The sequence below is a fragment of the Microcebus murinus genome, chromosome 15, assembly GCF_040939455.1.
Source record: "Microcebus murinus isolate Inina chromosome 15, M.murinus_Inina_mat1.0, whole genome shotgun sequence".
NCBI classification, from domain to species: domain Eukaryota; kingdom Metazoa; phylum Chordata; class Mammalia; order Primates; family Cheirogaleidae; genus Microcebus; species Microcebus murinus.
In genome coordinates this window covers 44,755,068-44,769,406 of record NC_134118.1, presented here as the reverse complement: position 1 = coordinate 44,769,406, position 14,339 = coordinate 44,755,068, and the positions used below count along the sequence as shown (strand labels likewise).

At 34.1% G+C, this 14,339-nt stretch overlaps 1 protein-coding gene across 10 annotated transcripts in view; it reads right to left on the bottom strand.

Moving 5' to 3' along the window:
• The window catches only part of INPP4B (inositol polyphosphate-4-phosphatase type II B), a 687,065-nt gene that overhangs the window by 112,823 nt on the left and 559,903 nt on the right, over window positions 1-14,339 (bottom strand). For all 10 annotated transcript variants that reach the window (XM_076010603.1, XM_076010604.1, XM_076010602.1 and 7 more), the window contains 2 exons: window positions 12,787-12,964; window positions 1,610-1,813 (listed from right to left, as the gene is read on the bottom strand). In XM_076010603.1, the coding sequence (XP_075866718.1) occupies window positions 1,610-1,813; window positions 12,787-12,964 (382 nt within the window). The remainder of the gene's footprint in view (window positions 1-1,609; window positions 1,814-12,786; window positions 12,965-14,339) is intronic.

The window sequence follows — 14,339 nt, the reverse complement described above, 5'->3', positions numbered from 1 at the left end:
AGGTAAAAAATGATGAAACAAAAGATACCTAATTCCAAAATTCTCAGTTGACTTAATATAAAATGGTAATTATTTGTCAAAAGGTTACACTGTATTGTATATTAAATAAATATAACTTCTTTATATACCTAAGCTCTTTAAAATACTCCACTCTTTTATACTCCACATTTTATGATATATCCAGTTTCTCCATTCATCTCAAGGGATAATATTGCTCTTCATAATAATTTAGATTTCTTAAAAAAGACAACATATAACAATGATATTAAAGTAATCTAATGCATATGCCTAGGCCACTCTGGTAATGGGGCATCATTGTATAGGTAAATGATTTATCTCCAGACTACCCTAAGAACTAAGCAGAACAGGTCCTATTATTTTCATTTTACAGTTGAGAAAATGGAACTGTAGAGAGGTTAAGAGGTGTGCACGCCTTGAAGCCGTTAAAAAATTGAGGAAGAAGGTGAAAGGGAGAAATATTAGATTTGCTCTTTTGAAAATGTTTCAGTGGGAGAAATGTAATCTTAATCAGCAACAAGCACTTATTCAGCATTTACCTCTTGGAGCCCAGCTCTGTTCTTCCTGCGGTAGAAATTTTACCAAAAGAAAGAGCAGGTATCACAACTCACAGCCCTTCAGATAGCAATTTTTTTGAGAGACCTTGGCCTTTCAAGTAATTTACTCCACAAACACCCTGAAATTCTAGAGTGGCAAGAAAAGCAATTGTTAACTAAAAGCATAACATCTAATATGGCTAGCACACTATTTTTTTTTTTTTTTGGTAAAACATATGATACAGTAAAGGGTTTGGTATGTGTGTGTGTGTGCGCGTGCGTGTGTGTGCGTGTGTGTGCGTGTGTGTGTGTGTGTGTGTGTGTGTGTGTATGGGCACATACTTTGGAGGACTCAGATAATTTCTATGTATTGATTCCATAACAGAACACTACCCCACCACCAACCTCTACACCTTTGTGTTCCTCCCATCCTGTTCTGCCCAACTAGAATTCCTCTCTGCGTGTTTGTTTCATTTGTTTATTCATCTTTACTAGCTATTTTTTTTTCATATCTTTTTATGGGGCTATTCTTCTGTCAATTTTAGAGGACCTAGAGCAACATCTTCTATTTAATCATAGAATCACAAGCAGGAGGGATTTATGAGATCTCTATGTTCACTGTTATTTAGACATAAATAGTTTTTAAAAGTATGCCCAGAACTAAAGCACTGGATTGGAACAATGAAAGTACTTGTTGCTTTCAAGTAGTGGTAATGTGAATGATTTTTCACTGTTTTTCTAAAGAACAATTTTAATGTTTTATATAGCTTGGCCATAAATAAAGAAAAATAGTTTTGTAATTGTGGCATCTTTGCTTTGATGTCACATTCTTGGTTATATATATGAGTTATTGGGTAATAAATTTTATATCAAATGCATTTGATTAGGAATACAACTTCCAAAAATTATGTGCCCCTAAAGACAATTTGACCTGTTTATCCATAATCTGTATAATGATGGCTTTCCTTTATTTTTAAAACCGGAGGTTTCTTACCATTCTTGCTTTATTTTTCATGGTGAAACATTGAGAAGCAAGTGATGTGCAAGAGCCTTACCCACTCTTCCTCGTCGTAGTCTGAATGATGCGGTATGGAGTCCTGCCTTTTCATCGGGGAGGGCTGGTCTCGTGGACTGCTCTCCTCCGTGCTGCTCTTAGGAGAGGGCAGCTTCTTAAGGATGCCTCCTGGTCTTGCAGTATAGAGTGCTAAAAGAGCACTCCTGACCAGCTGATCCTTGAAGGCATGTACAAAAAGCTCTGTCTGGAAAGAAATTGATAAGGATTAGAAACACCATGGTAGGCCTCTCTGTATAGAGCTATGAAAAGGTCAATTGCAGATTTGTTGGTATTCAAGTGGTGTGTATAGAGGAAAATGTACAGACACCAAAGAAAGAAAATGGTTCATACCAATCAATGGAAAATAGTTTGGTTTTGGGACACTGCCAAGGCCTTAAGTCCTCCTGTTTTACAGTTAATGCTGAGGTTTTAAATGTACTATAAACACCATCTGTCTTCCCAACCTCATTTCTTTTAGCTTCAAATCCTGTCTTTGGAGATGAATTTCACTGGGGATTATCATGTGAACAACATCTATATACCTGCTGCACCTTTCAAATAATTCCAAACACACTTCAAAAGAAAATGTGATCAGACTATGTATATTTTATATTTTAAACAGAGTTGAAGGCTAAAGAAAGAAAGATATATCTTTTCAAAAAATAGTCCGGAGACTTTATTTTTTTAACATTATGGACAGATCTCAATAGTAAAGATGACATAGGCAGTCTTCCCCTTGAAGACATTTGGCTTTTATTCCTTATTATCACCCCCTAAATTGTTTCTTCTACCCAATTGTTTAACGAGGTTACTGTGAAACTTGGCATGGTAGATTTTACAAGCTGGTAGCAAATACCTAGTAAGTGCTATAGTAATGAAAGCTTCCAAACAATAAGAACTTCGCAGCTGTACTTTGCAATTTCCTAATGAAATGTTTAATAGCTTCACCCCATAATAGACTGAAGGGTGCAGTAACTGATTTTCTGTATCATAGTACAGTTAACATGCATGTAGCCTAACAATCTGTTCAGAATAAAGAAATAAGTCAAGCAATGACCCATGTTGTTCCTATGTTCATGCTCTGTAATTTGTTAGGAAGGGGCCCTTTAACTCATAGTCTTATACTGAATAATAATCGATAGAACCACCATTTATGAGACACCCTTGGATATAATGCTGACTTCACCTTTGCTGCAACTCAAGGTAACTATTTCTTGGTGCATTTCCATACCTAACTAGTGGTTACTAAATTATCTTTAAATCATCCTGTTGTGAGCATCAGCAATTGAGGAAAACCAGTTAAACCACATGTAAAACAGTGCTAATAAGACTTTGCCACATCTGCATAGTTACATCTTTGCAACAGAGCATAATTTTACAGAGCAGATAGGGTTCTTAAAGTTGACCTCTTTATTAACCAGATAAGAAAACGAAGAAAGAAATGTGGTGAACTGTTTTAGGGCATATAGCTTATTGGCAGTACTAATAGAACAGATCCAAAGTTTTCTTAACAAAGTCACTACGTTTTGTCCTTTTTCCATGCTACTCACTACCCACCATCAACTAATGTTTCTGTCCTTCATTCTCGTCTTCCCTGACCCCAACCATCCAAGTGTTTTGAGCAACTACCAGTTCATAATTAAATGTGCCCACAATTGCCCATGTACATCTTTTTGCTCAATTCTGTTGGATATTTTAAACATTCTGGTGATTTGTAAGTCATACTGATGCCACTTTGAAGGTGAGAAAACAGGACATATGAAAAATAGAATATATAAAAGACTGGAAAATATTTCGGATAAATTAGGAAAACAAAATAAAAAGGCAGCTTACACTGGGAAAGCACAGAAAGAAGTGCTCACTGACATTCACAATGAAATGTTCAAATGAGAATGGAAAATATAAGAAAAATGCTGATGGAAAAATTGGCTAGACGGTATTCAAACAAGTCAGTGTAGTCATAGCAAAATGAGGAAACATGTTATTTACATAATTTTTCATATAGCATGAATGTGCCCATCATTATGAATTTAAATATTAAAAATGTGAATCTACTTTCATTCAGCTTAACTAAACTATTGCTCTGTTGATGGTTTCAATAAATTCTTTTGATTTATTTTTAGAGCAAAACAGCTTGCCTTCTTTGAATTCCTGCTACTACAGCTCCAGCCTTCACAATACTCACATAATTACTATGTAGCTAAATATCTATTCACACCCAATGAAATCTCCTCTAGTACTTGTAATCACCATCATTTTCTTCCCACAGCATGCACATACAGAGATTCCACTTCATTTATTCACATATCATTTGAGTTCATTTATCACCAAAGGCAAAGGAGATGATGCACTAGATTCTTGCAGTTTTACATCCCAGAATTTCTTTAGATAACAGAAAACAAGGCAAAAAATCTAAAATAAAATATTAACTGAAACTTCATCTTGTGTCTGTACTGACAAAATTTGACTCCTTAGGAACTCCCTGTATCACAGTATGCAGTGCGTAGAATAATATTTTGTTAGAAAATACCTAAATATTCCATCGCCATATCCATGTGACCCCAAAAAAATCTTACTCTTTGACGATCACTACTTAGTAATGTAGGCCAATATAGACCCTAGAAGTCTTACAGCTAAAATAAATCAGCTTGAGGAGATCAATACAGTCATTTCATCCCAACACAGCTGTATACAGTAGTCCCACCTTATCTACAATTTTGATTTCCATAGTTTCAGTTACTCTCAGTCAACCTCAGTTTGAAAATATTAAATGGAATATTCCAGAAATATTGGGATATATACCCTGATGGTAAGGGGGTACTACTGTATTACTATTCTTTGAAACTGGGATGAAACTAGGGAAACTGAGGATCATAGAAAGAATGTGGCCATATCTCCTAGTTGCTATTGACTGTTCTGAAAACCTTTTTCTTTTACTGACCCAGCTTGCACTATATACAATGAAAAAAGAAAGGCTTTCTAAATGTCATCATAAGGGTAGGCAAAACAATTATTTAAAATATCAGCTTAATAATATCATAAAAAAAGAATAAACTCTGAACCTAAGGCAGACCTATTTCATTTTTCGATATTAGAAAATGAAAGAGAAATGCTATCTTAAAACAGATATGTTTTCTAGCCTTACTGACATTTTTCCAATTCATATCCCCATATAACTATTCTTCAAAGCAACACACAGAATTATCTGCAAGTATAAAACGACTAAAAATTACTTCTCCTGGGGATGAATGAAGAGAGTTTCCTAGTTCTCTGAATATTAATGGCAGAGGAATAGTTAGGATAGGTTCATTTAAAACCACTCTTTTTCAACTAAAGATCTCAACAAATTTAGCAAAGTCCTATTCTATTTAGAATCTCCTTACTCTTACTGAAAAAAAAATTAAGTCAATGCCTAATCCCACCTGTAATGCAGAAGTAGCCAATGGCATAAGCAAATGATTATTATTTTAGTAATCATATATGCAGCAAGAAAGAGTTCTATTTATTTTGATATTTGATATATTTTAATTATTTGATAGAGAAATAGTGCTATACTCTGTCATTAGTCCCTTGATGTATGTTCAACATTCCTTAAAGTAAAGAGTATTGGTCTAAGAGCCAGGAGGTTATTTGACATGTAAGCAGCTAATATATGTTATCCACTTGACCTTGGATAAATTATGTAGCCATTTTCTCAGTATTTACAAAATTACAATGCCTACATGTGACACTCCAATGGGAGTACATTGTAAACTCTGAAGTGTACTCTTCTTAATGCTCCTCTTTCTTGACTGACCTTTTTTGACTCATCATCCTTTGGTCACCCAAAATGTAATAAGTGGGCCCCAAAAGACTTTCACTTCCTCAAAAGTATTTTACTTCATTGGTGAGGTAACCCATTTTCCCATAGCTTCAAGTATCATCTTTATGCAGAGGTCTCTAAAACCCATCTACTGTGTTTCCCCGAAAAAAGACTTACCCATAATATAAACCCTAGCAGGATCTCTGAGCCTTTGCACAATATAAGCCCTACCCCAAAAATAAGACCTAGTGATGGGTGTGGCTACGCAGCGCATCTGCACAACCCATGCATTTCATGGCAGAGTGGTAAAGAAGATGAGCATTCTTCTTATCTGCCCTATGAGAGCTCTATTGCTCGACATGAGAGATTAGGGCCAATGATTCTAAAGGAAATAGAGTTGCAAGAAATTCAGGATGGAATTTGGTGCTTGGAGAGTTATGACGATATTTCAGAAGAAGACGACTTCACTACATTTGAATAAATGTAGATTGCTATATAATACTTAAAAAAAATAACACATCCCCTGAAAATAAGCCCTAGGGTGTCTTCTTGAGGAAAAATAAATATAAGACCCTGTCTTATTTTCAGGGAAACACGATATATATCCATCTCTTGAACCAGCTCTATCGACTATTTCCATTGCAAATCTGCTAAGCTTAGAAGCCCCAGTTTGAACTCAAGTTTTTTGTTTTGCTTTGTTTTGTTTTATTAATAGTATATTGGTTCTTTCCAGATTTTCCATATGAGTGGTGTCATTATTACTAATATTTAGCAACTCAGAGTCCAAACTTCTGAATCATCCTCAGTAATATCTATTTGATGAGGAAGTCATCAGTTTCTTCTGGTTAAACCTTTCCAATAATTTCAAACACTGACCTTTACTCTACATTCCAATAGCTGGTCCCAATTAAGATCATTTCTACATTACATGTGGATCCTTTCTATAGTCTCTTTACTGTTTGGTTTAATTGTCTTAAACCAGCTTTTCTTTTTCTTTCAGGTTGTTATCCAAAGGCCACCAATACTAGAATATAGACTCTTGCATCAAAGTCTTGGACTACGAAACCTACACAAATCAGTACTTTTATTTTTAGCACACTCCCCCAGCAGCACTGCTGACATTTTGTGTTGCTCAGTAATGTCCAGCAATTTAACTCCACTCTCCTAATTCAGCCTGTATATTGCTGTTAGGATGATCTTCACAATGCACACATCTAATCCTTCCTCACTTAACAGCCTTTTCAGTACCTACAGAATAAACTTTCTCTTGAGTCAATCACTAGGACTTGGGTGGCTCGATGCAATAGAGTTTTTTTATCTTTTAAATTTATGAAACACTGCTGAAACTTTCACATTTCCAATGTGCACAAGTAATCGTGTACCCATCAGTGATGAATGAAACTTCCAGTTCCATATACTTCTCAACTCTTTTTATGTTCAGCCTTTGTGATTTTAGCTATTATAACAGGTGGTTAGTGGCATCTTGTAGTTTAAATTTGCATTTCTGTGAGACACATGATATTGAGAACCTTGAAGAGTGCTTATTTTCCCTCCATAAATCTTCTCTGGTAAAGTGTATTTTTAATTCTTTGGCCCATTTTTAATTGAGTTGTTTGTCTTAGTATTGAGTTGTGAGAATACTTTTTACGTTCTGATACAAGTCCTTTGACAGATATGTATTTTACAATACTTTCTCCCAATTCATGACTTGCTTTTGCAATTTCTTAACAGTGTCTTCTGAGGGATGAAAGGTTTTAATTTTGATAAAGTCTTATGTATCATTTTTTCTCCTTTCTTTGACTCATGCTTTAGATGTTCCAAAAAATCTTTGCCTAACCCAAGATGACAAGACTTTTATCCTATGTTATAAAATTTTGTTTTCTTTTAGATTGTATATTAAAGTTTATGATCCATTGTGGGTTAAATGTTGTATATATATGAAGTAAAGATAAATATTCATTTTTTACATATGGATACCTGATTGTTCCTGCATAATATATTGAAGGATATCCTTTTTCTAATAAATTTATTTTGTATTTTTGTTTAGTTATTTGAACATATATGCATGGGTCTATTTCTAGATTCTCTGTTGTGTCCTATTGATCTCAATGCCTATGCTATGCTAATATGTTGCGAACCATGAATCTATTTCTAGATTCTCTGTTGTGTCCTATTGATCTCAATGCCTATGCTATGCTAATATGTTGCGAACCACACAATATGTTGGTATTATTTTTGTTTGATGATTAAATACATTTAAGCAAATTAAATCTTCGATTCTGTAAAAATATATATTTTTTCATATATTTACTATTTCCAGCACTCTCTATTCTTTTGTGTAGAACCAAATTTCTCCTAGTACCATTTCCTTCTTCCTGAAAACTTTCCTTCAATATTTGTTGTAGTGCAAGTCTGCTGTGAAATCACTCAGCTTTTGTGTTTACCTGAAATGGTCTTTATTTCACTTTTGTTTTTGAGAGACATCTTCTCTGAGTATGAAGTTGTAAGTTAACTTTTTTGTTGCTGCAGTACTTTGAAGATGTTACTTCACTGACTCTGGCTTGCATAGTGTCTAATAGGAAGTGTGCTGTCCTGTTCATTGGTGTTCCTTGGCACATTATATATGTTATTTTTTTCCTTTTCTGGTTGTTTTCACAATTTTCTCTTTAACTCTGTTTCTCAGCAATTTGATCATGATGTACCTGAGTTTCTTTTTCTATATTTATGCTGCTTGGAGTATGTTGAGCATCTTGGGGCTGGGGTTTCATTGTTTCATCAAATTTTGAAAAATTTGACCACCACTTTTATCAATGTTTTTCTGCTTCCCTCTCTCCCTTTTCCTCTGGGATTTCAACTGCACATGGGTTAGACACCTTGGTATTGCTCTATACATCATTCCTGTCCTGGTCATGATTTTTAGTTTTTTTCTCTTGGTGCTTCACTTGGATAGTTTCAAATGCTGTGTTTGCAAGTTCACTATCTAGTCTTGAACTGTTTATTCTACCTAGAATATTTTTTATTTCAGAAATTATATTTTACAAGGCCATGAGTTCTATTTAATTATTTTAAAAATCTTCCATTATTCACTTCATCCTGGCCATGTTTTTCCCTAATTTCTTAAATATATTCTTTAATATATTCTTATAAATATGGGTTGTATTTTCCTAGTTCATTGTATGTTTGGTATATGCTTATTGGATGGCAAGCATTTTGATTTTACATTCTTGGTTGCCAGATTTTATTATATTCTTTTAAATAATGTAGGCTTTTCTGTTGTAAAGTTACTTGGAATCTCTGGGATCCTTTCAAACCTAATTTTAAGACTTTTTAGAGTAGGTCAAGAGCAGCCTTTGCTCTGGGACTAATTTAGCCCCACTACTGGGGCCATATACTTCCCAGGAATCTAATCAATTCCTTGTGTATTACAAGGTCTATCACTCTGCTAGTAAGAAGATAAACTATTACCAGCCCTGTGTGACCACCAGGAATTGTTGCTATCTGCTTATTTCTGGTATTTTTGTCCCTGGATCTGAATAGTTTATTCTCATGCATGCATAGATCAGTTCTCAGGTAAAGATTCAAAGACACTCATTTATAGACCTCCAAGGCTCTGTCTGTGTGATTCTCCTTCCTCTCCTCTGTTCTGTGAATTCTAGCTCTCTTGGCTCTCCTACACTCTAATCTCTGTCTCCTCAACATGAAACAATACTCTGTGTTCCCCTCCCTTTGCTACAGCCTTGGAACTGCTCTAAGTAATCTAGATAATCATAAGGATCACACAGTTTGTTACATTCCTGTGCTACCTATTTTCCAGTGCCTAAGAAACATTATTTTAGTTTAAAATAGGAGAATACATCTTACTCCATCATGAATACAGCAGAAGTTCTGATTCCTTACATTTTACATACAAGTCTCATTCTTAATGTTATTTTACTTTCTTATCTACATTTTTCCTATTCTCTAATTTTCTAATGAACAGAAATTTTGTTTATTATATAATATTACTTATTTCACCAATTAAATATTTACCGTTTAAAGGGGATTGTGGAAAAACAGAAACGTAAGTTCTAATACTGAAATTTCATTTTCATCTAAACCAGTAATTCTTAAGTTTCCTCAGGCCACTAAACATATGTTTACCAAACATAAATAAAGAAAATGTATACTTACTAAGTTCTTTCCTTAAGTGTAGGATTGACAATAGACCTAACAGTAAAGTGATTAAATGAAAAATTCCTTCTCAGTTTCTAATCAACCTAATATTCTTCTCTATATTATCTGTATCTTCAACTTCTAACTATACCAGCTTCCTGACATTGCTATCACAGAAAACAGAAAATTTTTAAAGAAAATCCTGAGTTAAGTTTGAAAATAAAATGATTTTTATTTTTCTTTGACTATAACAGAATCTTTGGTATAGTATATTGAGGTTGAAAGGATACTAGGAATTAGAAGCTGTGAGAATTTTTCAAATATACTGCCCACAGTATATTTGAGCAAATATGCTGTGGGCAGTATATTTGCAACAAAACCCATTTTTAACCATTTAACAATGGTAATATTGTAAAACACCCTTCATTCTTTTAAATTCTTAGGTTGTAAAAGTTAAGGTCCATATCTATGTAGTATTTGTCAGATAGCATCAAGTACAATATCATACTCAATTAAGTGCTCAATAGTGCTTTTTGATGAGCAGGATTATAATGACTTTCTAAACAAGGTCTATCAATCTCAATGGAATAGAGAAAGTGATGGGCATTTGAAAGCTAATGTCACCCATATTTCTAAGCTGTGAGAGATAACTACACACTGCCTATATTTAGGCCTTTGGCTTTTTCTCTTTTTTTTTTTTCAGTTTGAGTTTCTTTACATTATCTTTTTCCCTATTTTTTTTTCTTTTTCATAGAATTGCATACTTCTGGTCTACGCAAAAGGAAAATGCATTTTTATCTCACTCTATTATTAACCTTTTCTGTCTTATATTAAAATGTTGGGCTATCCTTTGTTTTCTCTGTTGGAATTATTCAGATAAACTCAGAGCTTACCTTTTGTATACAACATCATAAGATTAAATTATTCTTCAATATTTTCATGAACTAATATATAGTAACCAAACCCAATCATCCATCAGAAGGCATACTAAGAATTTTAAAATCACAGTATAATTTAACTGTGTACATTAGAACATAAAAAATTTATAAAAATGTAATTTCATTCTTGTGAAATATCAGCTATACATATTCTAGTCCTTCACCATATATTGAAGATGCCACTAAAACTATTTCTCTTTCATTCTGAATTCATGGATCATACTTTATTCCAAACCATGAGCTACTAACAGTTTTAATGGACTACAACAAAACTATTAACTTTGATACTTCTTTGAAATTCCAGGCATGAATTCTTAAAGGAAACTTTAAGAATTACAAACTTAACTTAAAAATGATTCTCTTAATTTTAAGGACTGAGAGATTCATTAGCAAACAAAGCTTGTCTACTCAGTAGAAAATGTAAGAGGAAAGTTGGAGCAATGCTGGGTTAAAGAAGAAAATATCTGTCCCCTTCCCCAAATCACTGCAGCAGGTTGTAAATGATGTATGAAATGACAAATTCCTGCCCAGTGCACAGGAAGAATATAAATACTGCTCTGTAACCACTGCAGTCCTGTGCTATTTGCTAAAATTTTCAGCTTAGGTGAACCCAGAAAAATCTTACCTCATCTATAACTCTCAAAAAGAAATGACCCCAAATGAAATTATATTATTTTACTATATGTGAAATATATAGCATTTTTTTCTCTTTTTTCTTGTTTCTTTTCTTTTTCCCTAGCCTTAAAGACATATTTAATTGTTGCTGAGAAGGTAGTCTGGCAAAATTTTTTTAAAAAATATTTTAAATAAGGAAATGTCAAAACCCATATATTAGATGGAGGATACCAGAAACAGCTTCCAACCTAGAGTCACCGAGACCTGGTTCTAGACACTAGTTTTGTTTGAATCCTGGGTTTTACACTTGCTGCTTGACTTTGCACATTTTAAAAAATTCTCTGAGCTTTAGTCTTTTCCTATGTGAAATAGCGATAACATGTTCCTCACAATTGCAAAGATTGAATGAAATAACGTAAGGCATGAAGTCCCTTGCCTTATTTGACACCAAGTAGGTACTTGTAAACTGACACAAAGTAGGTACTTTGGGTCAATTTTCCTTTCTTTTCATGATGGAGGCACCTGTTCTGCCCTGGAAGGAATACTGCATTTTGAACTGGAAATCTCAAGTTTTGATTTTTCACTGTTTAATTTACTAGACAATTCACTTGACCTTTCTGAGTAGATATTAGCTCATTTGTAATGAAAATGGATATTAGTTTTATCCTACAAAATGTATTAAAATGTACAATTTAAACTAAAATATTAAGTATAAGGTATCATTATTATAATATAAATTAACATAGCTGAATAAAAAGTATAGACGTACATCAGATCCAGGTTTCTATGGATCTGTTCTTCAGAAAGGTGGGTAACTACACTCCTATCTTATGCTAGAATTATGAGAATTTTCTCTTGTAGGTTTCTTCAAGAGCATATTTATTGGAAGTCTGTCACAATAAATTATAAGATGTCCTTAAAATGCAGAGGATGAGCACGTTGGAATTAGACTCTAGGATACCTAGTTTTACATTTAAAATCCAGCTGTAATTTGTCTTTTTCTCTCTGGTTCTCTCTATATCATATGGCTACCCCAATTAATTCTGGAAGTTGATGCTGATTACCTACCCCATGCCAGACTGCCATTCCTCTCCTCAGATACAGGAGATACAAGTCACTTTTGGAAAAACTAAGGCTTAAGGTCCACCACATTTTAAATAACTAAGACTTTGAGAAATTTTTAGAAACTTCTCCCAGTAGATAATGTTGTGGAAAGCAAACTGGGGCAGAGAAAGTAAGCCAGGACACTGATAAATCCACATCAGAGTTCTGCTTTCTAATGAAGTGACATTCCTGTTCAAATGTATAGCTTTATATGTATAAAAATTAGGTGATAACTAGAGGAAAATAACTTTCAAAATCTAATTTAATTCATTTAATACAATCATAAACCAAAGGAAGTAAAAGATGCCAAGAAAAAGAGAAGATATACACCAAGCAATAAAAGGTTTCATTTTCAACTGAGAAAAAAAAAAATTAGTGCTCAGTAAGATTTGAAAAGAGAATGAGGCCAATTCATTTTGATCCTATGGCAATACTTTGAAGCCTACTTTCTAACCTGGTCTATTTTACATTTCCAGATGCTATGAAAGGCAATGTATGCAGAAAGCAACACCAGTGGGGATTTGAGTAGTTCATTTTCCCCGATTGTAGTGATGATTTGGATCTTACTTTTTCTGAAAGCATCTTTAAAGAATTCTTCAAGCTGTCTGGAGAATGCTGGCTTGCAGAATTAAGCAGTAGGTCTGCATGGGTTGCTATAAGAGGTTGTAGTTGATTGATGTTGCTGAGGACTTCTTTTGCTTTGGCTGTGTTTTCAGGTGAATAGTAAATAAACTGGTATCCAGTACTGCAACAACAAAGAGAAAGGCAAGTTACACAAAGAGCAGAAAGAATTTGCAGCCCTTGATATCAGATGGCAAATGATAAAGACAATTCCATGTATCACAATATCCTGTCAAACAAATAAGAACTGTCCTAAGAGATCTTTATGAAGCCCTAGCAATTTTTAAGATGACAAAGACACATTTTTATATGTCAAGTATTAGTATTCAAAATAAATTAGTTCCAATGAACTTGAGGCCACATAGTTCAAAGGGAAAAGTGTCAGCTTTTATACTCAAGTCAATCTCAATTTAAATCCTGGTTTTCCACTTACTTCCTTGATTACTGTGGGAAGCCTCTGCTTTTACATCAGGAAAGTGGAAATAATTATCCAAACAATTCTATGAGATTAGAGATCATTCATATGACATGCTTGGCAGGAGCAAGCACAGAATACCTACTACCTGGAGTTTCCCCGGTGATACTGAGCAAAAAGTGGGAAGGAGTAAATTCTAATAGCCAAGAAATGAGGAGAAAATGAATTAGTGCTAGTGGGCATAGAGATAATTTTACGGGATAAAAAATGACATTTATAATATAAAAATTCCATTATGTTATTTTATCACTGCCCTTTTTGTTCCTTGTGGTTTTCCACCTAACTTATAAAGAAATCTAAAATTGATTATTAATTGAAGCATTATTGACTTTTGTAATCATCATCTAGGAATGGAACAAGCACATTATGGGAATGGGGATGCCTGGAATGACGGAATCTTTGGCCAGTTTCATTAGGAGAGTTGAAGGAGGCATTCCAGCAGGGAAAGCAGTCAAACAGCAAAACATTAGCCAGAAGGAGAGAAGAGGGAGGGCTTGGTGCACGCACAGCTTGGTGCACACTTGCTTGTATCCCATTACACCCAACTGTTGACGCGCTTTTTAACGAAGCCCTGCAGGCCATATTGAGTATTTATTGACTATCCCCCCTACATAATTCCATGTCTCATTTTGAAAAGTCAGAAACCAATAAAAAAATGAATATCTAAGAAGCATTCTCTGCCTTCTTGCTGTTACCCTAATTATTTTTCAGGGGAAATTATCAGAATCTCTAAGGAGACAATACTCTTTTGCAAACATGTAATGGATATTCTGTTCTATTCTTTCTAGTCTATTGATTGATTGACTTTGCAAAATGATTTAAAGAAACGAGCTTGGATGCCGAGGCTACTCAGAAGATAGGACAAGAAGTCAATGAGGGTTGCCAGTTTATAAAGGCTAAGAAATACATTGCTAGTTTGAAGTTTGTGACACCATTACAAGAATTTCCTTTCAATTTCTTGTAGACTTTTAAACATCATAAATGAAGCCTTCAAATAAAACATACCTTAACTACTTATTACATG